General features: G+C 51.9%; 1 protein-coding gene across 3 annotated transcripts in view; it reads right to left on the minus strand.

The window, feature by feature from the left end:
- Positions 1 to 884: 884 nt before the first annotated feature.
- Positions 885 to 23,826, minus strand: part of LOC149862436 (myosin-6) — a 33,476-nt gene continuing 10,534 nt past the window's right edge. For 2 of the 3 annotated variants that reach the window (XM_090051651.1, XM_090051650.1), the window contains 27 exons: positions 22,983 to 23,132; positions 22,591 to 22,761; positions 20,912 to 21,221; positions 20,526 to 20,599; positions 20,233 to 20,320; positions 19,589 to 19,706; positions 19,366 to 19,489; positions 18,616 to 18,752; positions 18,078 to 18,333; positions 17,387 to 17,629; positions 16,948 to 17,124; positions 16,297 to 16,442; positions 15,058 to 15,148; positions 13,024 to 13,413; positions 10,019 to 10,145; positions 9,828 to 9,946; positions 9,404 to 9,600; positions 7,528 to 7,711; positions 7,276 to 7,441; positions 6,969 to 7,093; positions 5,419 to 5,727; positions 5,111 to 5,314; positions 3,921 to 4,046; positions 3,446 to 3,721; positions 2,427 to 2,522; positions 1,409 to 1,543; positions 885 to 1,029 (listed from right to left, as the gene is read on the minus strand). In XM_090051651.1, the coding sequence (XP_089907777.1) occupies positions 1,009 to 1,029; positions 1,409 to 1,543; positions 2,427 to 2,522; positions 3,446 to 3,721; positions 3,921 to 4,046; positions 5,111 to 5,314; positions 5,419 to 5,727; positions 6,969 to 7,093; positions 7,276 to 7,441; positions 7,528 to 7,711; positions 9,404 to 9,600; positions 9,828 to 9,946; positions 10,019 to 10,145; positions 13,024 to 13,413; positions 15,058 to 15,148; positions 16,297 to 16,442; positions 16,948 to 17,124; positions 17,387 to 17,629; positions 18,078 to 18,333; positions 18,616 to 18,752; positions 19,366 to 19,489; positions 19,589 to 19,706; positions 20,233 to 20,320; positions 20,526 to 20,599; positions 20,912 to 21,221; positions 22,591 to 22,761; positions 22,983 to 23,132 (4,560 nt within the window). In that variant the 3' untranslated portion in view covers positions 885 to 1,008. The remainder of the gene's footprint in view (positions 1,030 to 1,408; positions 1,544 to 2,426; positions 2,523 to 3,445; positions 3,722 to 3,920; positions 4,047 to 5,110; positions 5,315 to 5,418; positions 5,728 to 6,968; positions 7,094 to 7,275; positions 7,442 to 7,527; positions 7,712 to 9,403; positions 9,601 to 9,827; positions 9,947 to 10,018; positions 10,146 to 13,023; positions 13,414 to 15,057; positions 15,149 to 16,296; positions 16,443 to 16,947; positions 17,125 to 17,386; positions 17,630 to 18,077; positions 18,334 to 18,615; positions 18,753 to 19,365; positions 19,490 to 19,588; positions 19,707 to 20,232; positions 20,321 to 20,525; positions 20,600 to 20,911; positions 21,222 to 22,590; positions 22,762 to 22,982; positions 23,133 to 23,826) is intronic. The other variant, XM_090051652.1, reaches the window with a different exon arrangement.

A 23,826-nucleotide genomic window follows, 5' to 3' on the forward strand; every position in this document is an offset into this window, starting at 1 on the left:
CAATGATGTTGGGGTTCATGTTGATCATGCCATCTTTGTAGCCCTGATTGGTTCCCTTGTTCCAGGGAGGAGCCTGGACCAATCAGCGTCTCTGTGTTGATGCCCAGAACCCCCAAGTATGTGTATGGTTCCCCCCACCTTTGCAAAGGACCCCATCATTCATTTCCCTGTGCAGTCAAATGATCCCAATATGCTGTATATAGGCTCCGCATAGTTATTGATAGAGGCTACTGTGTAGAGCTGGGAGCAGCCTGTAGCTTCTGGATGCCTGGGTTCTCCAACAGAGATAGCAAGATGCTAGGATACTGGGGAAGGGGAGGAGAGACCTCACAGCCTGGGTTCCCCAGTTTTCCAGTAGGGTGGATGGATGACATGCTGGTTAAGGGAGGGATTCCATCATTACCAGATGGAGTACTCAGTAGGGGGGATTCATAGATTTATAGGTTCATAGAAATTGAGTCAGAAGGGAACTTGTAGATCATCAAGTCTGACCCCTTGCCCTGGGCAGGAGAGTAAGAACAGGCTCAAATGACCACAGCCAGGTAGATGTCAAGCCTCCTCTTAAAGACCCCCAGGGTAGGAGCCAGCACCACTTCCCTTGGAAGTTGGTTCCAGATCCTAGCCGCCCTGACTGTGAAGTAGTGCCTTCAGATGTCTAGTCTAAACCTACTCTCTGACAACTTGTGGCCACTATTCCTTGTTACCCCAGGGAGTGCTAGGGGGAGCATGGTCTCTCCCAAACCTTGCTGGTCCCCTCTAGTGAGTTTATAGATGGGATGTGTATGATACACTGGATGAAGGAGGGACCTTGCCACTGCCTGGACACCTGGGTTCCCCTAGTGAGGGGACCCTAGAGTAAGAAACACAGTGCCAGGGGAGGATCTGCTGTTCGGCTTTATTCGCAATGCTCTATCCATCCTACATCGCTAAGCCCCAGCCTGGTGGCCCCAGCTCTGAACAGGGCTCCCACGGTGGGGGTTGTGGCCACGATCCTGACAACTGGGCCCCTCATTCCTCATCATGGAGCTTCTGGAAAAAAACAGTGGGGGAGGGCAGGGGGGAGCAGAGAGATGGAGCAATATGCCATGGGGAAGGGAGGAAGGAAGGAAAGAAGGTGGAGGGGTAGAGAAAGAAGGGAGAGAGAGAGAATTGGTGTAACAGGGAAAATGGATAGAATGGAGTGATGGAAGTGAAAAAAAGAAGAAAAGATTGTTAGAAAAAGAAATGAAGATGGAGAGTGAAAGGAAGAAGGGAAGATGGAGGGATAGAAAGGAAGAAAGAAGGCTATCAAGAGAGAACAGAGAAGTGTGGCCCCTGGAAGAGGAGACCTGAGCTCTCCCAAGTGGGATCTCCCATGGTGGGGGCGCGCCCCTGGGTTGGGTGTAAAGTGCCCTTCCTCCACTCTTACCTTGGCCCCAATGTCACGGCTCTTGGCCCGGAGCTTGTTGACCTGGGACTCGGCGATGTCGGCCCGCTCTTCAGCCTCATCCAGCTCATGTTGAACCTTCCTGAACTTGGCCAGGTTGGTGTTGGCTTGTTCCTCCTGCAGGCGGTGCCGGGGAGCAGGGAGAAGATTGGGGCGTTATCCCGTGGGACTCCCTGCCACTGGATTGCAGGCAGTTAAGGGGCAGGGGGGCAGTAGTTCCCTCCCAAATGCTTCGTTACTACCTGTTCAATCCATCCACTCACTCAACCGTCCATCAGAATCACAGAAAATGAGGGTCAGAAAGGATCTCAGGAGGTCACATCTAGTCCAGTCTCCTACTCAAAGCAGGACCAACCCCAACTACATCATCCCAGCTAGGGCTCTGTTGAGCCAGGTCTTAAAAGTCTCCAAGGATGGAGTTTCTGGGTAACCTGTGCCAGTGCTTTACTACCCTCTTCATGAGAAAGTTTTTCTTATCTAACTGCAACTTCTCTTGCTGCAGCTTGAGCCCATTGCTCCTTGTTCTGTCATCTGCCACCACTGATGACAGTCCAACTCCATCCTTTTGGAACCACTTGATAGCACTTGATACACTTGATAGCAGCTGCCAGCTAGACACTGAGCCATTGATTACTACCCTTTAAGCCCAGTGATCTAGCCAGTTTTCTATCCACCATACACTCCATTCATCCAAACTTGCTTCATCTGTCTGTCCATCTGTCTATCCATTCACTCATCTATCCATTTACCCAACCATTCATCTTTCTATGCCCTTACCCCTTGCACCTTCCTGTGCCTTACAAGTGGGGGTCTGTCCCCCTTACATAAAGTCCATACAACTGTAAGACTCAAATGAAACATTGCGTTAACCTGAGGAGCATATTGCTACTGGACATGCTGTGAACCCCAGCAGGGCTGGATGGGGAGGGGGCCAGGCCTAGTAGAGTGAATTCAAGAGGTGGGAAAGAGGGACGCTGGGCCCAGGGTGGGGGGTACTCACCGCCTCCTCAGCCTGTCGCTTGTAAGCTTTGACCTTGAGCTGGAGCTTGTCCACCAAGTCCTGGAGCCTCATCAGGTTCTTCTTGTCTTCCTCTGTCTGAAGTGGGGTGGGGGAATATAGAGAGAGGTGGGAAGTGAGGATAAGGCTTTGCCATCACCCCTGGGGTAAGGCTTTGCTTCTAGACTGAAGGGTTCTTGATCTAGCTCAGGAAGGTTTCTGGGAAGCTCAGTCTGATTGTGATTTTGGGCTGGGGGAAAGGCTGGTTCTAGATCTGACTGAAAGGGGACCAGGGAAGCTGGCCACATTTTGGAGGCTCTGAAGGTCTAGAACATGCCTTCAGACTAATTTTCTTCTTTCTCCTCCTGAAAGAGGACTCCAGAAAAAGGAAAAATCATCAGGAGAAGCTACTGATTCATGTCCAGAAGCAGGACTGGGCTCTAGAGTTGGGTTTGAGAACCAAAACCCCAGACTGAGGTCATTCTCCAGCCCACTGGAGTAGGGTTAGGGGGGTGCTTGGGGAACACAGCAGGCATATGATTGGCCATTCAGATCTAGAACCAAGGTCAAGAGTTTGGCTTTAAAGGAAGACAAAAGAACATAGACCCAACACCTTTCTAGACCATATCTCTCAACTGGACAAAGGAAGATGGTCTTAGAGCAAGAGATAAGCGCTCTGGGCTGGTACCAGTGGTATGCTAAGAACAATAGGTGTGTCCTACTTTCCAGCATGTTTTCAAGTGAGTGCCATGTTCTAGAGCCAGAGCTACTGTTTTAGGCAGGATGGGAATGTTTCACCAATGCCAGCAGCCTGAGCATGAAGGCAGAGAACAAATCTGCTCCAGGGAACAATGCTTGGATTCTGTGGGCCCTTCCAGTGAAATCACTTCTTCAAAACACAGTGGAATGAGCTGGAACCAACCACCAATATTCTCTATGATCCATGTCTAATGTGGATCTAGAAAATTGGCTGGATCTATAGATTAGGAATGGGACCCAGAGCCATATCTGGGGCTGGGCACCTGGTAGGTGAGCTCCTTAATGCGCCGCTCCGACTTGCGTAGGCCCTTGACGCTCTCCACATTGCGCTTCTGCTCAGCCTCCAGCTCATTCTCCAGCTCCCGCACCCGAGCCTCCAGCTTCTGGAGCTGCTTCTTGCCACCCTTGAGGGCCAGCTGCTCAGCCTCGTCCAGCCGCAGCTGTAGGTCCTTGATGGTCTGCTCCATGTTCTTCTTCATCCGCTCCAAGTGGGCACTTGTGTCCTGCTCCTTTTTCAGCTCCTCTGCCATCATGGCTGCCTGCCCACAGGGGTGAAAGAGAGTCAGGCTTGCCCCATTTTCTGACCCACCCCATCCTCCTTAGCCTGGGGCCAGGTCCAGGATGATGGCCCCCACTACACAGAAAAGGTCTCAGGCCTGTTCCCCATCCACTGAGCCAGCTGCAGAATCAAGGCTGTTGTCTTCTGGGGTGGAAATGCCCCTTCCCTCTGCCACTCACATCAGTGATGGCTTTCTTGGCCTTCTCCTCAGCATTCCGGCACTCCTGGATGGCATCCTCCACCTCCGTCTGCAGCTGGGCCAAGTCCACCTCCATCTTTTTCTTCTGATTGATCAGGCTGGTGTTCTGGAGGAGCAAGACACATGTTAGGTTGGCCACAAAAGCAAAAGCCATATGTTCACCCATTCCTTCCCTATTCTAGACCTCCAGTGTTAACGAACATCCAGAATAAGGATCTGGACACTTGCAGCAAGCCAGGTTGTAGATCACTGAGCACAGTTGTGAACTAGGATCTTGACCTCAGCTACTCCTCCAGTATTGCAGTGGGTTAGGTTCTAGATAGCTCTGTGGCCCAGTTCAGAGCCAGAAGCCTTATTCTGGACTCTAGGTTATTATAGAGGTCAATGCATGTCCAAAGGCTGGGTTACAGATCTTGTCATGTCCCTACACTTAATAATGAACCCTCTTCTAGATCTACAAGCATCTAATTGCAGGTCCACTCTTCTGGTTCCAGACTCTAGAAGGGCACCGAAAATATTGGTGAATGAAGTTCTAGATTCTCTCAGAAGCTCATATCTGGAGAGCTGCCTGGTTCAAGACCAACTTGCTAGGCTGCAAACATAAAGAGATGAAAACTCTGCAAAATACTGTCTAGGTGAGTTTTCAACTGAGAATGTGCTCAAACAGAGGTGGACACTGATATTGATGGGATATTTTCTACACCAGAACAAGGGATTGATTTTCTGGACTGTTGTGATGACACAAGGAGGGAAATGTTGCAGTTCTAGATTGCTGCATATGCATAAACAAATCCTGTCACATTGCCCTAGATGTTTCAGATCATGAACTGACATAGCTCTAGGGATTAGAACTCTGGACTGATGACCAAACTAGTACCCGTATTCTAGGTCACCCTTTTAGATGATTGTTCTGGAGAAGAGAGCAAGAAGGCTTACATTCTAGGCCATCACTCAAAAGATCAGCTCAGGAGGTCCATAGTTCAGCACCCAGCACCATGAGGAAGATCTTGTCTGGGTGACCCAAAAACGTGGGTGATTCTGGATTCCCCCAGCTCGTTTCTAGACCCTCTCACCCTGACAAGGCTTGTTCCAGGTTGGAGATGGATCCCCTTGGGTTGGAGACTGGGGATTGTTGCCCTGTTGCCCTGGGAGGTCCCCTGTGGGTCTTACCTGGGAGTGCAGGAGCTGGACCCTTTCACTAGCCTCAATGAGCTCCTGCTCAGCCAGTTTGCGAGCCCGCTCCGTCTGCTCAACCACAGCCCGCAGCTCCTCCAGCTCTGACTGCATCAGGTTATTGCGCCGCTCCACGATGGCAATGTTCTCCTTCAGGTCCTCATTGGCTCGCATCACATCATCCAGCTGCAGCTGGGTGTCCTGGGTGAGGACCCAGCATGCACTGAGCCAGCCAGTTCTACCACCGCCTACCAGGGGCAGGACCCAGGCTCCCCACCACCCTGAGCCAGCCAGGGTACCATTACCTTGAGGTAGCCCTGAAGCACCTTGACTTGCTTCTGTGCTTCAGTGGCTATGCGGTTGGCATGGCTGAGCTGGATCTCCATCTCATTGAGGTCACCCTCCATCTTCTTCTTCAGCCGTAGTGCCTCATTGCGGCTCCGTGTCTCAGCATCCAGTGAGGCCTGGAGTGAGTCCACCACCCGCAGGTGGTTGCGCTTGGCCTGCTCCATCTCCTCATCTTTCTCGGCCAGCTTGCGCTCAAAGTCTGCCTTGAACTGGCTGAACTCCAGCTGAGCCCGCAGGATCTTCCCCTCCTCATGCTCCAGGGAGGCCTGGTGGGAGAAAGAGAGATGGTAGAGAGAAGGAGAAATAAAGGGGAAGGTAGAGAGAAAGAAGGCATATAGAGAGGTTGTGTAGTGAGATGGGTGGGTGGATGGATTATATATAGATGATATGCATGGAGACAGGTAGGTAGGTAGACAGAGGGATGGAGACGGATGAGTGGAGAGTTGAGGTAAATGGACAGACAGATAGACAGATGGATAAATGGGTGGAGGGGTGGGGATGGAGCGATAGAGGAGTGGAGATAGATGGATGGATGGAGATAGAAGGGTGGATTTATGTAGACAGACGGACAAAGTGAAGGTGTGCAAACAATGGTGACATGTACAGGATGCACACGCACCCCTTGAGCATGGAGGTGCACCCCCTACGAAAAGACACTGCCAACACTGTTGGCGGCACTGGTGAGTGGTCGCCGCTTGCCACTCCTGCTATTGACACTGCCAGCGGTGTCTGCAGTTGATCAGTGATTGCCACTGGCCACCACCGATGCTGCTGGCAGCTTCTGCGGGTGGTCACCACCCCTCCCCCCGCCAACAGCATCTGTGGGAGCTCTCTGCTTACCACCTCCATGCTCCTGCTGTTGCCATGCACCCCCAGCCATCATGGGCACGTATTGTTCATGTGTGCAAAGCAAGTAAAAGTGACAGATACAAACAAATGAGATGCAAAAAGGGAGCAAAAGAATGAGACGAGATGAAGAAAAAATGGAGAGCCCCAAAGAACAACTGAAACCAGAAGCAAAGGGAAGAATACATGAATCAAGGAGAAGAAGCATAGAAATGGGACCCCCAGGAAAAAAAGGATGGGTAAGAAAAAAGTGGGGAGGAACAGAATGACGTAAAGAGGATGAAAACTGGAAGTAGGAATGAAGGAGGGAATGAAGCAAAGTGGGCATGAATGGATATAAGTAATGAGGGGGAGAGAAGGAAGGAAGAAATAAAAAGAATAGAGAAAGTTGGAGATTAGGAGGAACTTCATGACTATGCAGGTGGTCAAGGACTGGAGCAGGCACCTAGAGAAGCTGTAGTATCTCCCCTGGAAATGTTCAAGAGCAAGTTGGACAGACACATTACAGCAGTGCCTTGGTTGGCCACATAAAGTCCCTTCCAGCTCCCTTTTCTTATGATCTTATGACCCTTTGGATCAATGGAGCATATGATGATATGGGTCCTATGATCTGTCTGATCTTGGAATACCAACAGTCAGGTCAGGGGGTTGGATTTCTCACCTCAGCTTCCTCCAAAGCCGCCTGTAGCTCCAGCTTTTCGGCTTCCAGCTGTTTCCGTGCCTTTTCCAGCTCCTGCCGGCTCTTTCCACCCTCACCAAGCTGCTCTGTCAGGTCTGAGATTTCCTCTGTAGGGAAAGTGGGGGGGGAGGGGGTGGGGGGGAGGTTGACATGGTGCCAAGTGGGCCTTGGAGGCCCTGGTCAAGGGCCCTGTTACAAAGAGTAGGGCTATAAGCTCAATAGAGGGGAGCTGGGGAGAGGTGAGTTCCATGAAGGGCTTGCTCAGAGCATGAGATGTATTTATCCTCACCCTGGAGGTTCTTGTTCTCCCTCTTGAAGGTCTCCAGGTGCTCCAGAGACTCCTCATAGGCATTCTTGAGCTTGAAGAGCTCGGTGCTGAGTGACCGGGCTTCCTTCTGTGAGGCCTCTAGCTCCGTCTGTGACTCCTCAAACTTCTGTTTCCACTCAGCCAGGATCTGGGGGTGAGCAGGACATGGTCAGGCCCCCCCAGTGGTCACTCAGTCCTTGCCTGCTTCCCCATCCTCCTTCCACCCTTCCCCACCTTGTCGAAGTTGCGCTGCTTCTTGTCCAGGGCAGCAGCAGCAGCATTCGAGCGTTCCACATCCACCATCAGGTCCTCAATCTCATTCTGCAGGCGGTGCTTGGTCTTCTCCAGTGAAGAGCACTTGGCATTGACGGCTTCTACCGCTTCCTCTGCCTCCTGCAGCCGCTGTGCCAGCTTCTTCCTGCAACCAGGGGGCATGACAGGCAATGCCGGTCACCCCGAGGAGCCAATTGGCCCCCTTCCCCAGCTGGGGGAAACTTCCTTAAGCTTAGAAATGGGAAGGGTGGGGTTCCCAGTAGAAGACCATTGGCTTTAGCACAATTCATGAGCCTCTCAGGTTTTCTAGACCGTACTAGATCAGAGGGCCTCCAGTTCTTCACCTAATGAAACCCAGGATGGTTGACTGCTAGGTAGCCATGGCTTTTATTTGTTCTAGAGTGTTGTAGGACACTCATCATATCAGGGCATCGGGGAATTACTTGATGGTTCTAGAGCTAGCCATTCTAGAACAAGTGGATTTTGATGTGAGAAAGCTGCAAGCTTGTCTTGTGTCCCCTTTCCCTCTGTCTCCGGGCTTCCAAGGATAATCTAGACAGATCTAGAATTGATTTAGACATCTGGGGCCTCCCCTGGGCACTGAGTACCATCAAAGGTACTCAACTGAGACCATGAGGTTTAGGTCATGCCCCAACACAGCTTTTGTAGTAGCCCCCAGCTCCAGAAAATGGCAAGTTCTAGATCAAGCTTTTGATGGTCCCTCTTAGCACAAATTGATCAGAGAGGCAGCTGGTGTCACACCCACTCCTCCTCTTTGATGTTCTTGGTGAGTCTAGGCCTGGTTTCTAGACTTCTCACCAGGCTTTGTGGTATTGCTCTGGAACAGAAGACTCGGTTCCATGGCCAGATGGAGGAAGCCACGCTGCTTCTTCAGCATCTTCTGGTGTGCTGGGGGAGAGGTGGTGGTTCTAAATAGCTAAGGTTCCATCAGTTCTAGATCACTAGGGTCCAGAAAGCTCTCAGATATCTGCTGTTGGGGCTCCAAGCTTCCTGCCTGCCTTGAAAACTGGTGGGGGAAGTCATGATTCTCCAGAAAGTTTTAGACTGGTCCAGACACTAGTTCTCAGAAGAGATGAGAAGCATTTACAGTTTCAGATCTCGTTAACCTAGTATCCCCTCCTGAATGTTGCTCCAGAACACCTATGAAATTCCTGGGTGATCCTGGCTGTTCTAGATTGGTATACAATACTTCTATAAAGCAATCTCTATATGGCACCCTCTGTTCCTAGAACATAGGGCCAGGCAACTTCCATGGCAGCTTTCTGGAGCAGGGAGGGATCCAGAGTTGCCCCTTGGGTGCTCTAGGTTTCTCTAGATCCTTCTAGAACACCTGCCTTTCTGTCCAGTCCACCTACCTCGGCAAAGATCCCGAACATGGAGAGCAGAAGGGGCATCTCTCTTCCAACCAAGAAGCTTTTCGCTCGTCTTATACACTGCGAGTGACAATATAACCCAAGCCAAAAGCTTCCCCGTTGGAGGAAGCAGCTGAGAACCCTGGCATCTTGGACAAAGCAGGTATGACCATCAGGGGAATGGGTGGAAGGACTGGAGAAAGGAAAGGATGGGAAACAAGAACATGGAGTCTACTGAGAACCCTGGCATCCAGGGCTGTGGGAGTAGCAGGGAGGAGATAGAGGCAGCTGAGAACCCGGGGTAGAGTTGATGGACCTGACAGGGGAAGGGGTGGAAGGCAAGGGGTATGGGGAGAGGAGGTCCTTGGAATCTAGAGTGGAGTTGAAGGGCCAGTTAGAGGAAGGGAGTTGGGGACAACTCCAGTATCCAGGTCTGTGGGCAGTGGAGGGTGGGTGGCACTCACTTGGCCTCCTCCAGCTCCTCAGTGCGTTGGATGGCATCAGTCTCATACTTGGTCCGCCACTGGGCCACCTCAGAGTTGGCCTTGGAAAGTGAACGCTGCAGCTCAGCTTTGGCCTCCATCTCCTCCTCGTACTGCTCCCGCAGCAGGTCGCAGTCATGCCGAGCCGACTGCAGGGCATGCGCCAGTGCGTTCTTGGCCTGGTAGGATGAGGGGAGGGGAGAGAGCACAGATGGTGCCCCACATTCCTGACCCACAGCCTCTTGTCCCTTCCCAAGCCATGCTGGTGCCCCTCACTCCTGACTCATATCTCCCTGCTCCCTCAGCCTTGCCTATGCCCCTTACTCTTGACCCACAGCCCTTGACTCCCCACAGCCCTGCTGATGCTGCTCACTTCCATCATGCAGCCTATGTGTTCTCAGGGTACCTTGACGTCTTCCTCCATCTGCCTCTTCACATCCTCCATCTGCTGGGTGTAGGACTGCTTGCCTCGGGTCAACTGGGAGATCAATGCCTCCTTCTCCTCTAGCTGGCGGGAGAGCTCCGCTGCGGGGAAAGTGGAGGACAGGGTTAGAGTGATGAATAGGGTCAAAGATCAGGGTGGAGGCAGGGCCCTACCATTCTCTGTCTGTAGCTTGGCCTTCTGGGTGCTGGTGTCATTCAGCACCCGCTGTGTCTCTTCCAGCTTGGACCGGTACTCAGCTGCCTGGTCCTCCAGTGTTCGGGACAGCTTCTCTGTTCCCACCTGGGAGTGGAGAGGTAGAGAGAGATAGGGCACTTGTACATGTTATCAGGTTTCTCTAGCTAAAGATATAGAGAAGGGGAGAAGACATGGGCAAGGGCCAGAAAGAGAGAACTAAAGAGCACTGGGGTCAAAAGGAGGAGTGCTATCAACTCCCCACCCTGGATGAATCCAAGACTGAATGAAAGAGGAAGCAAACAATAAGTAAAGGGAAGAATGAATGTGGGCGCATAAGTGTAGTGATCACCAGGTTCAACAAACGCAAGCCTACATGATGAGAACTACTAATGATGGATTTAATTGTGGAGTAGCTGGCAACCTCTTCAGACACTTTGTCTGTCTCTGACTAATGAACATCTGCTTCACTGGGGGACTGTCTCCCAGTTACTGACTTCCTCAGGCTGCTTAGTTAGGAAGCATATTTAGAGTCCAACTTCTACCACTACAATAGGTATAAAGAAGTTGAACAAAAACTGAAGGCAGGGTAAAGAGAATGAAAGAAACAGGAAATACAGGCTAGGAAGAGGTGAGAGAGGAAAGGGTGGCATGCAGAAAGGATGAAAGGAAGGAAAGAAGAAAAACCCAAGTGAGAAAGAAAAAGGGAGGAAAGATGCCTGAGAGAACACATGAATGGAATAAAACAAGAAAGCAGAGAAAGAATGAAGGGGAAAGAGAACCTTGAAAAAAGGAAGAAACACCCAAGCCAAACCAATGGAAGATGGAAAAAGCAAAAGTGTGAGAATAGAAAAAAGCTCCTCCCACACCTGGCCCCACCCATTTTGGTTCTGGCTCCACCCCTGGATTGTGATCAACTCCCTTTTTTTGCACCTAACTGCTCCTTCCCTTCTGACCTTGACCTTGGTTGCTCTGGCCCATCACACTCGCCTTGTCTCTTTTCATTTAGCTTTGGCCCCTCCCCTTGCAGGCTTGGCTCCACCCACTACCCCAGGCCCTTCCCTTTCAACCTTCTCTCAGTGCATTGTGGCTTTGAGCAGGTGACCCATACCAGAAGCCAGTGGCCTCTTTTCTTTGACATCACCCATGCTTATGCCATCCCACCCCCATGGTCCTGCTCCTAAGCTGTGGCAATGCCTCCTTGTCTACCTAAGACTGGAAACTATTGGTCCCTCTCCCTTGGCCATGCCCCATTAATGACTTATCCTATTCCATCCCTTGTTCCACCCACCAGCCTTGGCCATGCTCTTCCATCCACAGCTCATCTTCCTCTTCCAGTCCGGGCTTCTTCCATGAGCTCTCACCTCTGAGCCCTGCTCCAACTCATCATGCTCCACCTCCCAGACTTTCATAGTTTCATAGTTTCTAGGGTTGGAAGGGACCTGAGCAGATCATCTAGTCCGACCCCCTGCCATGGCAGGAAAGAATACTGGGGTCAAATGACCCCAGCAAGATGTTCATCTAACCTCCTCTTAAACACCCCCAGGGTAGGAGCCTGCACCACTTCTCTTGGAAGCTGGTTCCAGACCCTAGCCGCTCTGACCGTGAAGTAGCGCCTCCTGATATCTAACCTAAACCTACCCTCTGCCAGCTTGTGACCGTTACTCCTGGTCACTCCTGGCAGTGCTCGGGGAAACAGTGACTGCTCCAATGCCTGCTGATCCCCCCTGACTAGTTTATAACAGGCCACAAGATCCCCCCTCAGCCTTCTCTTTTGGAGGCTGAACAGGTTCAGGTCCCGCAGCCTGTCCTCATAGGGCCTGCCCTGCTGTCCCCTGATCATACGAGTGGCCCTCCTCTGGACCCTCTCCATGCTGTCGACATCCCTCTTGAAGTGTGGTGCCCAGAACTGGATGTGATACTCCAGCTGCGGCCTGCCAGTGCCGGATAGAGGGGGAGGATCACCTCCGTGGACCTGCTCGAGATGCATCTGTAGCTGCGTGCCAAGGTGCGGTTGGCCTTCCTGACTGCATCCCCACACTGCCGGCCCATGTTCATCTTGGAGTCAATGATGACCCCCAGATCTCTTTCCGCCTCCATGCTGACAAGAGAGGAGTTCCCTAACCTGTAGGTATGGTGCCGGTTGTTCCTCCTGAGGTGCATCACCTTGCACTTGTCTGTGTTGAAGCCCATCCTATTCTCGTCCGCCCACCCTTGTAACCTGTCTAGGTCTGATTGTAGCCTGTTGCATCCTTCCAATGTGCCCACGTCCCCCCACATCTTAGTGTCATCAGCAAATTTGAACAGGGTGCTTTTTACCCCCTCATCCAAATCGCTGATGAAGATGTTGAACAGCGCGGGCCCGAGGACCGAGCCCTGGGGGACCCCACTGCCCACGTCCTTCCAGGTTGAGAAGGACCCATCCACTACCACCCTCTGGGTGCGGCCCACCAGCCAGCTGGCGACCCTTTTGACTGTGTGGGTGTCTACACCACAGCCCCCCAGTTCCTTAATGAGAATGAGGTGAGAGACAGTGTCAAAAGCCTTCCGGAAGTCCAGGAAGACTATATCCACTGCTACCCCTGCATCTAATGATTTGGTGATCTGATCGTAAAAGGCCACCAGGTTGGTCTGACAGGACCTGCCACTGATGAACCCATGTTGGTTGCCCCTAAGCATGCAGTCCCCTGCTGGCCCCTCCTGGATGTGTGCCAGCATAATTTTCTCGAACAGCTTGCCTAGGATCAAGGTGAGACTAACCGGCCTATAGTTTCCCGGGTCCTCCTTCCTGCCTTTTTTGAAGATGGGGACCACGTTGGCCCTCTTCCAGTCCTCCGGTACCTCACCAGAGCACCATGAGTGCTCATAAAGTTGTGCCAGGGGACTTGCAATGACCTCGGCCAGTTCCTTTAAAACTCTAGGGTGGAGATCATCCGGGCTGGCTGACTTAGCCCTGGCCACCTCACTCTGGCCTTGAGGAGCTTACCTTGGCCTTGAGGAGCTGCTCCATGTTGGAGCTGACATCGTCCAGCTCCAGCTTGAGCTCGCTCTTCTCCTTCTCCAGCTTCTGCTTGACGCGCTGCAGGTTGTCGATTTGCTCACTCAGCTCGGCCACTGAGTCAGCGTGCTTCTTGCGCAGTGTGGCGGCCGTGGCCTCGTGATGCAGTGTCGCCTCCTCCAGGTCTCGCCGCATCTTCTGGAACTCCACCTCCCTTTTCTTGTTCAGCTCAATCTGCACTGAGGTGGCCCCACCTGCCTCCTCCAGCCGCTCACTGATCTCCTCCAGTTCCCGTGACAGCTCTGAGCGTAACTTCTCCACCTTGGCCCGGGCTGTGCGCTCTGCCTCTAGCTCCTCCTCCAGCTCCTCAATGCGTGCCTGCAGTCCAGAGAGAGTGACCTACAACATCAAACCTTCCAAATCAAGTTCCAGAGGGATCCGTGGTACAGATTGGGAAGGAGGAATTCAGCTCCAGCAGCCAAAGGGTATTTGGGGGGTATTGTGCTATCTGGAGAAATCCAAGGGGGTCTTACCCCAGGTCTTGAACACACATCATTTTGGAACAGAGTGGAAAAACGATCTTGGTTCTAGAAAGACATGAGGTTCAGCCCTGAAGCAATGAAGGAGACAATGTCCCTCATGTACTTCAAGGATATCCATTACTAACAAATTCACATGGCTTTAAGAAAGGAAGAGCAGAATACAGAGAGAAGGAAGAGAGAGACTGATCAGTTATTGGGTTCTAGAAGGTGAGGGCAGACAAGAGAAAAGAACTTCCCATGGGGCAAAACTTTTCCCTTTCTGGAGAACTAATATTTCTAGACCAAGTGTTGGAATACATACTGTAGACAAGGATACTAGGCAGGATAAATTGAGCCAGGTCCAGGGTGTTTTGGAGCACGAGAAGCTGAGAATTTAGTATGGGAAAGAGACAAGAGAGAGGTGTATACCACATTTACCATATTTCTTCACACGCCACAGATCTGTACTTTGTTTTGAGAAGGCAGCATGAAATAAAAAAGGTTTTTCCCACAGCCATGGCTGAGTACCAGCTGCATGAATCAGGACATGATTGTTTTCTCTCTCCTTAGTCTGCAGCTTACAGGAGCTGCCAAACTGGAGAACTGGACTCCATCACTCCTTCCTGGGCCTGGAAAGGCAGCAGAGGCCTTGGTAGGCACTGCCAAGGCATTTCCACACCTCCATTCAGGTGTAGAAATCTGCTTCCCAGCTTAAAAAATTCAATCCAGTTTTGAAGGAATAATTTTGGGGAAATGGTGCATTTGCTATATGAATAAATACGGTAACCTTGTTATTAAAAAAAGGCAGGATGGAGGGATATGGACTTTTTCTATTGAGAAACAGAGGGCATGGGAGGAAAATCGGGGAAAGAGATGTCCCCTAGAGGTAGCATTCTGGGATCCTTGTGCTGTACCTAATCTAACATGGCATAAACCCCACCTCCTCTGTGCGGGCGGAGCTATCCGCTGGATCTAGAGTGGAAGAGGGGAGGCAAAATGCTAGGAGCAAGACAAAGAATATTGTTCTAAATCAGTGGTGCTCAACCTTTTGGCCCCACGGGCTGAATGAGTGGTATGGGGCTTGTCTGCAAGCCACATATAGCCCTGGAGCCTGGCACTGCCCCTCATGCCCTCTAAATACCAGCATTGGACTCTCGGGTCTGGATCTGTGTCCTTTGTGCTGGGATTGGGTCCTAGTGGCACCATCCCCTCCTGTCCCCTGTGTGCTAGGACTGGGCTCTGGGAAGCTGGCACTGGCCCCTCCCATCCCCCTTGTGCTGGAATTGGGCCCTGGGACCCAGCACCACACGCATTTCTGGCCTTGACATTGGAATTGATTGCTGGATCCAATACGTTTTCCTGCTGTCAAATTTCTGTCATCGTGTGGGCTGGGTGACAGAGCTTCATGGGCTGGTTCTGGTCCATGGGCCAGAGATTGAGCACCCCTATTCTAGACCATCGCATGGGCACATGGCTGATATTTCTTCTTTGTTTCTCTCACCTGATGTTCCTTCAGCTTCTTCTGGAGCTGCAGGGCCAGTGCTTGCTCATCTTCAATCTTGCTGTTCAGCTGGTTGATGTCAAACTCCTTCCTGCAAAGAGACAGGGTGTGATGAATCCCCTCGGTCACTGATCCCCAGCATGGGAAAAACACCCCTGTTAGAAGAGTGAGGTGGTGGAATAGACAGCCTAGGGGAGTTGTGTACTCTCCATCACTGGAGGCATTCAGGAAAAATTGGACAGCCACTGATTGAGGATAAACTAGATTTAGCAATGCCTGTGTCATACTATGGGTATTTCCTAGGCTTCTGGGCTTTGCTGGTTGCGCCCCTCCCCCTTTTTCTGCTACGTGTGTCAGAGTGTTTTTAAGTCTTTCTCCAAGGTACTGGGCCTTGGCTGCAGCCAAGGCTGAGAATTGTGCCTGGGTTGTGCCAATGAAGGCTGAGAGGGGACTTGGTAGCGGCTTATTGCTACATCAGGGGAGTATATCAAGAACTCAGTGAACAGCTGTTCACCAGGGCACCCCTGGGGAAGACCATAGGCAATGGATATGAACTCCTGGAAGGCCGCTTTAGGCTCAGTTCCAGGAAAAACTTCTTTCCAGTCAGGGTGTCCAAACTCTGGAATAAACTCCCTCCAGTGTTGGTGCAGTCATCTACCCCGGAAATTTTCAAAAGAAAACTGGACAGTCACCTTGCCTGGGATCACTTGACCCCAGTTGTCTTTTTCTATTGCGTTCAGGGGGACTAGACCCGATGATTTACAAGGTCCCTTCCAGCCCCTAACAATCTCTGAATTTATGAATGCTCCTGCTAGACCTGGAGGTTCCTGGCCAGAGGTCTTACCCCTCCAGTCAGGGTCAGACTGATGTCACATGTGAGGTCAGGATGGAATTTTTGCCCCCGGTTAAATTGGTACAGGCTTGGGGTTTTTTGCCTTTCTCTGTAAAGGGGAGGTATGGCCCTCTACCTGGAATCTCTTGAGTGTATATTAACAACCTTCCATAGAAGCAGGATGTTGGCAGCTATGGTCCTCCTGCTTTACTTGTGGTAGCCTTGGGTGTGTTGTCTTGTTTTGTGTCAGAGTTGATGGTAGTTTTATGAAGAGGTTAGATTATGGATTTGAATGGGATTGTTTGGATAGGGATGGGACTGGATGGCCTCTGGAGGTCCCTTCCAGGCCCACTTCTCTATGATTCTATGACCGGTGTGTGGGTAGGGAGGAAAAAGGCCAGCCCTACTTTTTGAGTTTCTCCTCCAACTGCTGCTTGTCATTCTCCAGGTCCATGATGTTCTCCTGGGAAAGCTTCAAATCCCCTTCCAATTTCCTCTTGGCCCGTTCCAGGTCCATCCGCATCTTCTTCTCTTGCTCCAGGGAACCTTCCAGCTGTGGTTGCCAGAGAGAAAGTCCTTAGGCCTGTGGTGCCCAACCTTTCTGGGCTTCAGGCCAGATAAGTGGTGTGGGGTTAGCCTGTGGGCCAGATCTAATGTGTGGGATTAGTTCTTGGGCCTGAGACAGTACCACACTGGGCTCAGGCCCTGCCCCACACTGCCCCAGCTCCATGTGCCAGCCCGATCTGGTGGATGGGACCATGTCATCTGGCCATGGGGCTTGGACGTCAGGTTATCTGGCCTTAGGGCATTAATTGCCACTGCTCTCCTGCCACCAAATTTCCAGACCTGTGGGAAGCTGGATGACATGGCTCCATGGTTCAGATCAGGCCCAAGTGTTGGAGGTTGAGCATTGCTGCCTCAGGCTATTCAGTGAATACAGGAATTCATGGATGTGTTCAAGTAGAAATCCCTGCCCACCACCACTACCTGCAGCATGGCATCTTTCGCATCCTGTTCCCTGCAACATGGCACCCAGGAGAGATCCAGAAGATACTTACATCATCCACCTGTTGCTCCAGCTTCACTTTGGCCTTGCTCAAGGTGCTGACTTTGTCTTCCTCCACTTGCAGGTCATCCAGAGCTTGCTGGTGGGCCTCCTGCAGGGCCTTCTTCTCTTTAGTCAGCTTGGCAATGGTCTCATCCAACCCAGCCATCTCCTCTGTGAGGTTCTTGACCTGAAATCGAAGACATGGGTTCATGGCAATGAAGAGACTTGTGAGTTTCAGGGGAGGTAAAGCTCTTCTTGTCTTCAAATCAGCTGGTTTGCACCCAGCCAATTGGCCTGGAGCTCAGCACCACCCACCCTAATGAGATTTGAACCAATTACAATCAACTCAATCTAATGAACCTCAAGGCTGTTTATCCAAACCCACCCAACCCAAACGAATGCACCCTGAAAGGACTCAGCTGCAGTCAAGTTCCCTTCCTCATCCGCACCTTGTTCTCCGTTGCATGCTTCTCCTTCTCCACCTTGGCCAGGGACAGCTCCAGGTCATCAATATCCTTCTTGAGCTCTGAGCACTCATCTTCCAGCTTCCTCTTCTTGGCTGTCAGCTCAGCATTCATCTCCTCCTCATCCTCTAGCCGCTCTGTCAGCTCCTTTGCCTTGGCCTCCAGCTGGATCTTGTTCTTGATCAGCTGGTCACAGCGCTCCTCAGCATCATTCAGGTTGTCCTGCTCCTGTGGGCAGAAGTGGGGGAAGGAAAGAAAAGTAAGTGGTATAGGTGAAGGGTGTCAGCCCTTTTGCTCTGGTGGTTGGTGGCTCCTTTAGGAGTCCTGTGGGGAGTCCTGATACTCGCATCTATCTGTGGGTGGCAGAATTGATGGTTGGCTTGAGGACTGTAGGACTCAGAAAGTGGTTGTGGAGGAATGATATCAGTTGCAGACTGAGGGTGGGTCTCAGTGGGCATTTGTAGACCTGTGTCATGGAGGCCTGGAATCACACCTCTGGCTGGGGAGAAGATTTTCTATCATTGATGGCTTGGGGAGGTGCAGCTATGGTCTCTCACCTAAGTTCAAGGGGATTTTGGGTGGGAGGTTCTCTACCAGTCTCAGTGAATAGGAGTTAGGATGGGGCTAGGCCATGGGGCTCAAAGAGTTCTTGGGGCCAGGCCTTCCCACCACTTACTGCCTGGACTTGCAGCTGGAGGTCATTCTTCTCCTGGAGCAGAGAGACCATCTTCTCCTCCAGCTCCTTTCGCCGCTGCTCCGACTTCTCCAGTGCCTCCTTCAGGCGCCCAAATTCCTCCTTCATAGTCTGCATCTCCTTTTCTGTCTCTGCACTCTTCAGCAGTGGCTTGATTTTGAAGTACAGCTTCATCCAGGGCCAGTTCTTCACCCCCATGAAGGCCCGGATGTTCCACTGAATCACCAGCAGGGCATCCCTGCATTTGGGACAGAAATGACCCAGGGGATCAGATAGGCCAATGGGTCCAGCATCCCCCCCAGCTATAAGCTTGGAGGGCAGAGGGAGTGTCTTCTGAGACCCAACCAACTCAATCCACCCAATCTGAAGCCCTGATTTCAGTGCTCTGTGAGGGTCCCAGCTGGTGTGAGCATGGACAAGTTCAATGCCACCCACCACTACTCTCCCTACAGGCTCCTCATACAGGCCTCTCACTTCCAGTCCCTATTCTTGGGGAGGCGGAGGTGGGGCCTCTTCTCACCGGCGTTCCAGGATCTTCTTGAACTCAATGCGCATGAGCTGGCCCCGGGCCTGGGCCTGCAGCCGAGTAATAATCCGGGCCAAGCGCTCGTCCCGCATCTCCTCCAGGTGCCCCAGCAGCCCAGCCTTGAAGAATACCTGGGGGGAGACAGACAGACAAACACAAATACTGAAGCATGTGGGCCATATGGGGATAGACTGATGGATGGACAGATGGATGAAAGGATGAGGCCCACGGGAATGGATTGATGGACTGGTAGCTAACTAGCCAGCTAGAGAGATGAATGGATAGAGCATCTAGGTATGGATAGATTGACGGACAGATGGATGGATGGACAAAGAGATGCAGGATATGAGGATGGATGGATAGATGGATGGATGCATGCATGCAACATGGGAATGGATGGATAAGGGCATAGAGATAGTTCCCTTTACATTTGCTTTTTTCCCCTCCCTCCCTCCCTCCCTCCCCCCCACTTATTCCTATATTTTTCCATCCACTCTTTCTTTCATTTTTCCCATCATATCCACACAACCCCCTTCCCCACCATCCTGCCCTCCCCCTCACAGGGCAGGAATTCAGAAGAGAGAAGTCCTCTTGCTCAGAGGGCAGTATCAACCTCTCCTTGCCACATAGATGATTTGAAACTTCCCTTAAGGAAAACAGTGAGTCTTGGAATCCAAGTGCTCCCTGCTCCCTGGGGGTGTGGGTAGAAGTGGCCCCATCCCCAGGCAAGCTCTTCTCCCTCACCTTGGTGTGCCCAAACTTGTACTGGTTGTGGTCAATATCAAGGGAACCCAGCAGCTTTTCGGCCCCTTTGCGGCTGTCAATGAATTGCCCCTCGGGGATGGCCATGGGGTTCAGGATACGGTACCTGGAGGGGGCAGGGGAAGGGCAATTTAGGGACCAGGGGCAACACAAAATCCCTGGAAGCTGTGAGCTTCCCTCCCAGTGGTGCCCCTGCCTGACCTACCTCTGCCTGAAGTCCCCATAGAGGATGCGGTTGGGGAAGCCCTTGCGGCAGATACGGATGCCCTCCAGCACACCGTTGCAGCGCAGCTGGTGCATCACCAGTGGGTTGTCCATCACCCCTGGGGGCAGGGAAAGATAGTGACTGGGGGAGGGGTTACTCAGGGGCCAGTCAAGCCCTGCCCTGAAACACTGGCCCTGCCCCTTCCCACTAAGCCCAGCCTACATACCATATCTCCCATAGCTCTACTTGGACCTAACCCTCACCCTGCCCCTAACCCTAACCCTAACCCCTTTGTCCCACTTTTCCTCTTTCTGCTATCCACCCCTGTCCCTCTAGGCACTTCTCCACACTCTGGCCACTCCCTGTCATCCTTTAGCTCCATCCAGCTTCTTTATCCCTCCCACAGCAGCTCAGTCCCACCCAATCATCTTACCCCCTTGCCTATTAGTCCTGACACTCTTCCCATAACCCCATCTGTTAGCTCTGTCCTGACCCAGGATGGATCATAACCTCACCCGCCCTCCCCTCTACCCATCCCCTAACCACTTAGCTCCTCCCATTATACCTGTGGTCCTACCCATTCTTGTAGCCCTGCCACAGTGCTCTGGCCCCACCCTGATGCCCGAAGAGCCCTGCCTTCTCACCAGGTGCCTTCCGCTCATTGGGGATAATGCAGCGCACAAAGTGGGGATGGGTTGTCTTCAGATTGGCCATCAGCTTGTTCAGGTTCTCCTGGGGAGGGGCAGAAAGTAGGAAAGGGTGGAGTTAGAGTCAGGGGGATGGGGTCAGTGCATCAAGGGGAAGATCAGATCCCAGGGGGTGGGCTCAGTGCCCAGCTAGACCCATCCTTCAACAAGGCATGCCTCTGTCCTTTCCACTTACTGCTCCCCATGGATCCCAGCTTCCTCCCTGAAGGAAGGGGTCCAATGACTCATACCCGATGCAGTGCTGAGACTGTCTGGAAAGAGGATCCTTTCTTCTTGGAGCTTTTTCCCTTCCCTCCTTCGCTGACTGTGGGAGAGAGAGCAGGATATGGAGGTAAGACAGTGATGGAGGGCACTGTAGGTGACAAAGCGCTTAGGATGGGGGGCAAGTTAGGGCTGTTCATCACTTGCTTGGGTCTCCAATCCCATTACTTCCCTACCCCTCCCACCCTCTCCATGGCCCCTATTGTCCGTTCATCCATCCGTCCATCCATCCATCCATCCATCCATCCATCCATCCATCTCTTCTATCCTCCATTTAATCCATCCATCCTGCTCCCCACCTCTCCTCCCACCCCCTTGCCCCTGCTCCCTCACCCTCCACCCCCTGTCAGCTTACCAGCATCTGCGCTGGCATAGTTGGAGAAGAGGGTAGCAAGGAGCTTGAGGGCAGATTTCTGGTACAGCCCCACCACAGTCTCATTGAGGGGGTCCTTGTTCTTCTGCAGCCAGCCAATGATGTTGTAGTCGACAGTGCCGGCATAATGGATGAGGGAGAAGTGCGCCTCTGGCTTCCCCTTGACATTGCGTGGCTTCCCAAAGTTGGCCGATTTGCCCAAGTGGTTGTCAAACAGCTTGGCCTTGAAGGTCATGTCAGTGGCCTTCGGGAACATGCACTCCTCTTCCAGGATGGACATGATGCCCATGGGCTGGGGGAGGTTGGATAGGGAGGAGAGGAATGAGAAAGGAACAATGGAGAGAGAAGAGAAAAGAGAGAAAGAGAGAAAGGGATGAATGAGAAAGGGACGGAACACAGGGAGTGAATGAGAAGAGAAGGAAAGGTGTTCCTGTAAGCATAAAAAAACTAGTCTCCACTCCTCAGAGGTTTTGTATAGCAACTGAACTGGTAGGGAGGTCACTATCTAGTTAAACCTGAGCAAGCAGCTACACATTTTGTCAAAGCACTGGCACTGTTGATAATAGTGGGGAGAAGAATGGACAGAGAGGGAAGGTGTGTGATGAGAAGGGAACATGATAAGAAAAATAAGCAGGTATGGGTATGTTTATGCATATAAGGTTTTGAGAATACTCAATGGTAAGAAATTAGTTACATAAGTAGTCTGTAAGTAGCCAGTGGTAGTCAGAGGAGTAGTAAAAATAATGAATATGCAGGAAACCAATGCACATGCAGGAAACCAAAGGTATACTCCCTACTGGATTACTGCCTTACTGAACTACTGGAATATGCCCCTGAATGTCCCAGCAAGACCGTGGACTATCTGGTCAATGGGATAGGGAACAAAATTCACTTGCAAGATAACCAGTGCATTTCTTAGTGATGCCAACTCCAGTGGCACTCCAAAGTGGCGATGCGTAGGGGGTGCACCCCCTGAGAGTGCTGGTGCACCCCCTGACAGGCCACACTCCTTGCTTAGGTGGTGGGCGGGGTGGGCAGGTGGGAGCGCTGGTGCCCCTCCTGCAAGCACCTGCCAGGGAGTGGGAGCACCGCAGCCATTTCTGGGAGTGCTGTGGTTGCTTCCCAACCAGTGCGATCGACTGTGGGGGGACCCCCCCAGTTGGTGAAATTGGCCATGAAGGGACCCCCCACCAGTCAGTGACTGGTTGTTGGGGGGGGCATGTGTCCCCCCTAACTAAGGTGGCACCAGTCACCCATGTGGGAGCCCATTTTGAGGTAAAGTGTCTTGCACTTGTGGCAGAGAAGAGAGAGTGGAGGAAGGAAAGGGAGAAGAATCCCAGCCTGCAGCCTGCTCTCCCCTGTGAAAAGACCTGCTTCTGCAGTGGATGCATCTGTGGCTCAAGGATTGGACCCTTAAATCATCTTAAGACCCATCAATGAGCTGTGATAGCAATTATCCTTGAATTGAGGGATTGCCACCACCACTGGCATTTCATAGTATAATGGTACGTGCTGTCTTTTAATTAAACCTACATGGGGCAAAGGGGAAACTCCTGTTTCCCAAGCATTCTTTCTCTCCATGAGCAACTGGTTTTCCAATTTAAGGGTTTGGGGTAACACACAGGCATGTGGGGTTGTGGCTGGCTCAGGACAGGACCTACCTTCTCAATGAGGTCAATGCAGGCCTGAAGGTCCATGCCAAAGTCAATGAACTCCCACTCAATGCCCTCCTTCTTGTATTCCTCCTGCTCCAGCACGAACATGTGGTGGTTGAAGAACTGCTGCAGCTTCTCATTGGTGAAGTTGATGCAAAGCTGCTCAAAGCTGTTGAACTGAGGAGGGGGAAGTGAGGACCAGTGTGAATATAGCATCTCTTACTGGAGGGAGTTTGGGACTGGAATAATGGAGAAATCCAATCCCAGGGCCAACACTTCTGCACCCCACGGCTCCCAGACTGTCGTCTCCTGGGGCTGGAGTAACCAGAAGTTTCTCCTCCCCTCATGGCCAGTGCTCCACAGGCCCCAGAGTGCCTCCTGTTGGCAGGCCCACTTACATCAAAGATCTCAAAGCCAGCGATGTCCAGCACGCCAATGAAGTACTGACGCGGCTGCTTGGTTTCCAGGGAGTTGTTTATCCTCATGACCATCCAGCTGAACATCTTCTCATAGACAGATTTGGCCAGGGCCCCAATAGAGTAGTACACCTGGGTGAAAGGGTGGAGGGTGGGGGAGAAAGATCTGAGTGATACACAACATGAGCTCTGAGGAAGGAGGGAGAATGAAAGAGCGAGGGAAAGAATTAAGTTAAATGAATGAATGTAAAGCCAAACAAAAGAAAGAGTGAAAGGTCAAGTCAACAGAAGCATGAAAAACCAAATGAGAATGGATGAAAGAACAAATGAGGAAAAAAAGAACAAACAAAAAATGAAATGGAAGACCAAACAAAAGAATGAATGGAAAGGTTATTGATGCCAAAATGAACATGGGCCGACAGTGTGGGGACGTGGTCAGGAAGGCCAACCATACCCTGTCATGCATCCACAGATGCATCTCAAGCAGGTCCAAGGAGGTGATCCTCCCCCTGTATGCAGCACTGGTCAGGCTGCAGCTGGAGTACTGCGTCCAGTTCTGGGTGCTGCACTTCAGGAGGGATGTGGACAACATGGAGAGGGTCCAGAGGAGGGCCACTCGCATGATCGGGGGCAGCAGGGCAGGCCCTACGAGGAGAGGCTGCGGGACCTGAACCTGTTCAGCCTCCACAAGAGAAGGCTGAGGGGGGATCTAGTGGCCTGTTACAAACTAGTCAGAGGGGACCAGCAGGCATTGGGGGGAGTCCCTGTTCCCCTGAGCACTACCAGGAGTGACTAGAAATAACGGTCACAAGCTGGCAGAGGGTAG

This window comes from Crocodylus siamensis, chromosome 6 (assembly GCF_052110815.1).
Source record: "Crocodylus siamensis isolate JL-2025a chromosome 6, ASM5211081v1, whole genome shotgun sequence".
NCBI classification, from domain to species: Eukaryota; Metazoa; Chordata; order Crocodylia; family Crocodylidae; genus Crocodylus; species Crocodylus siamensis.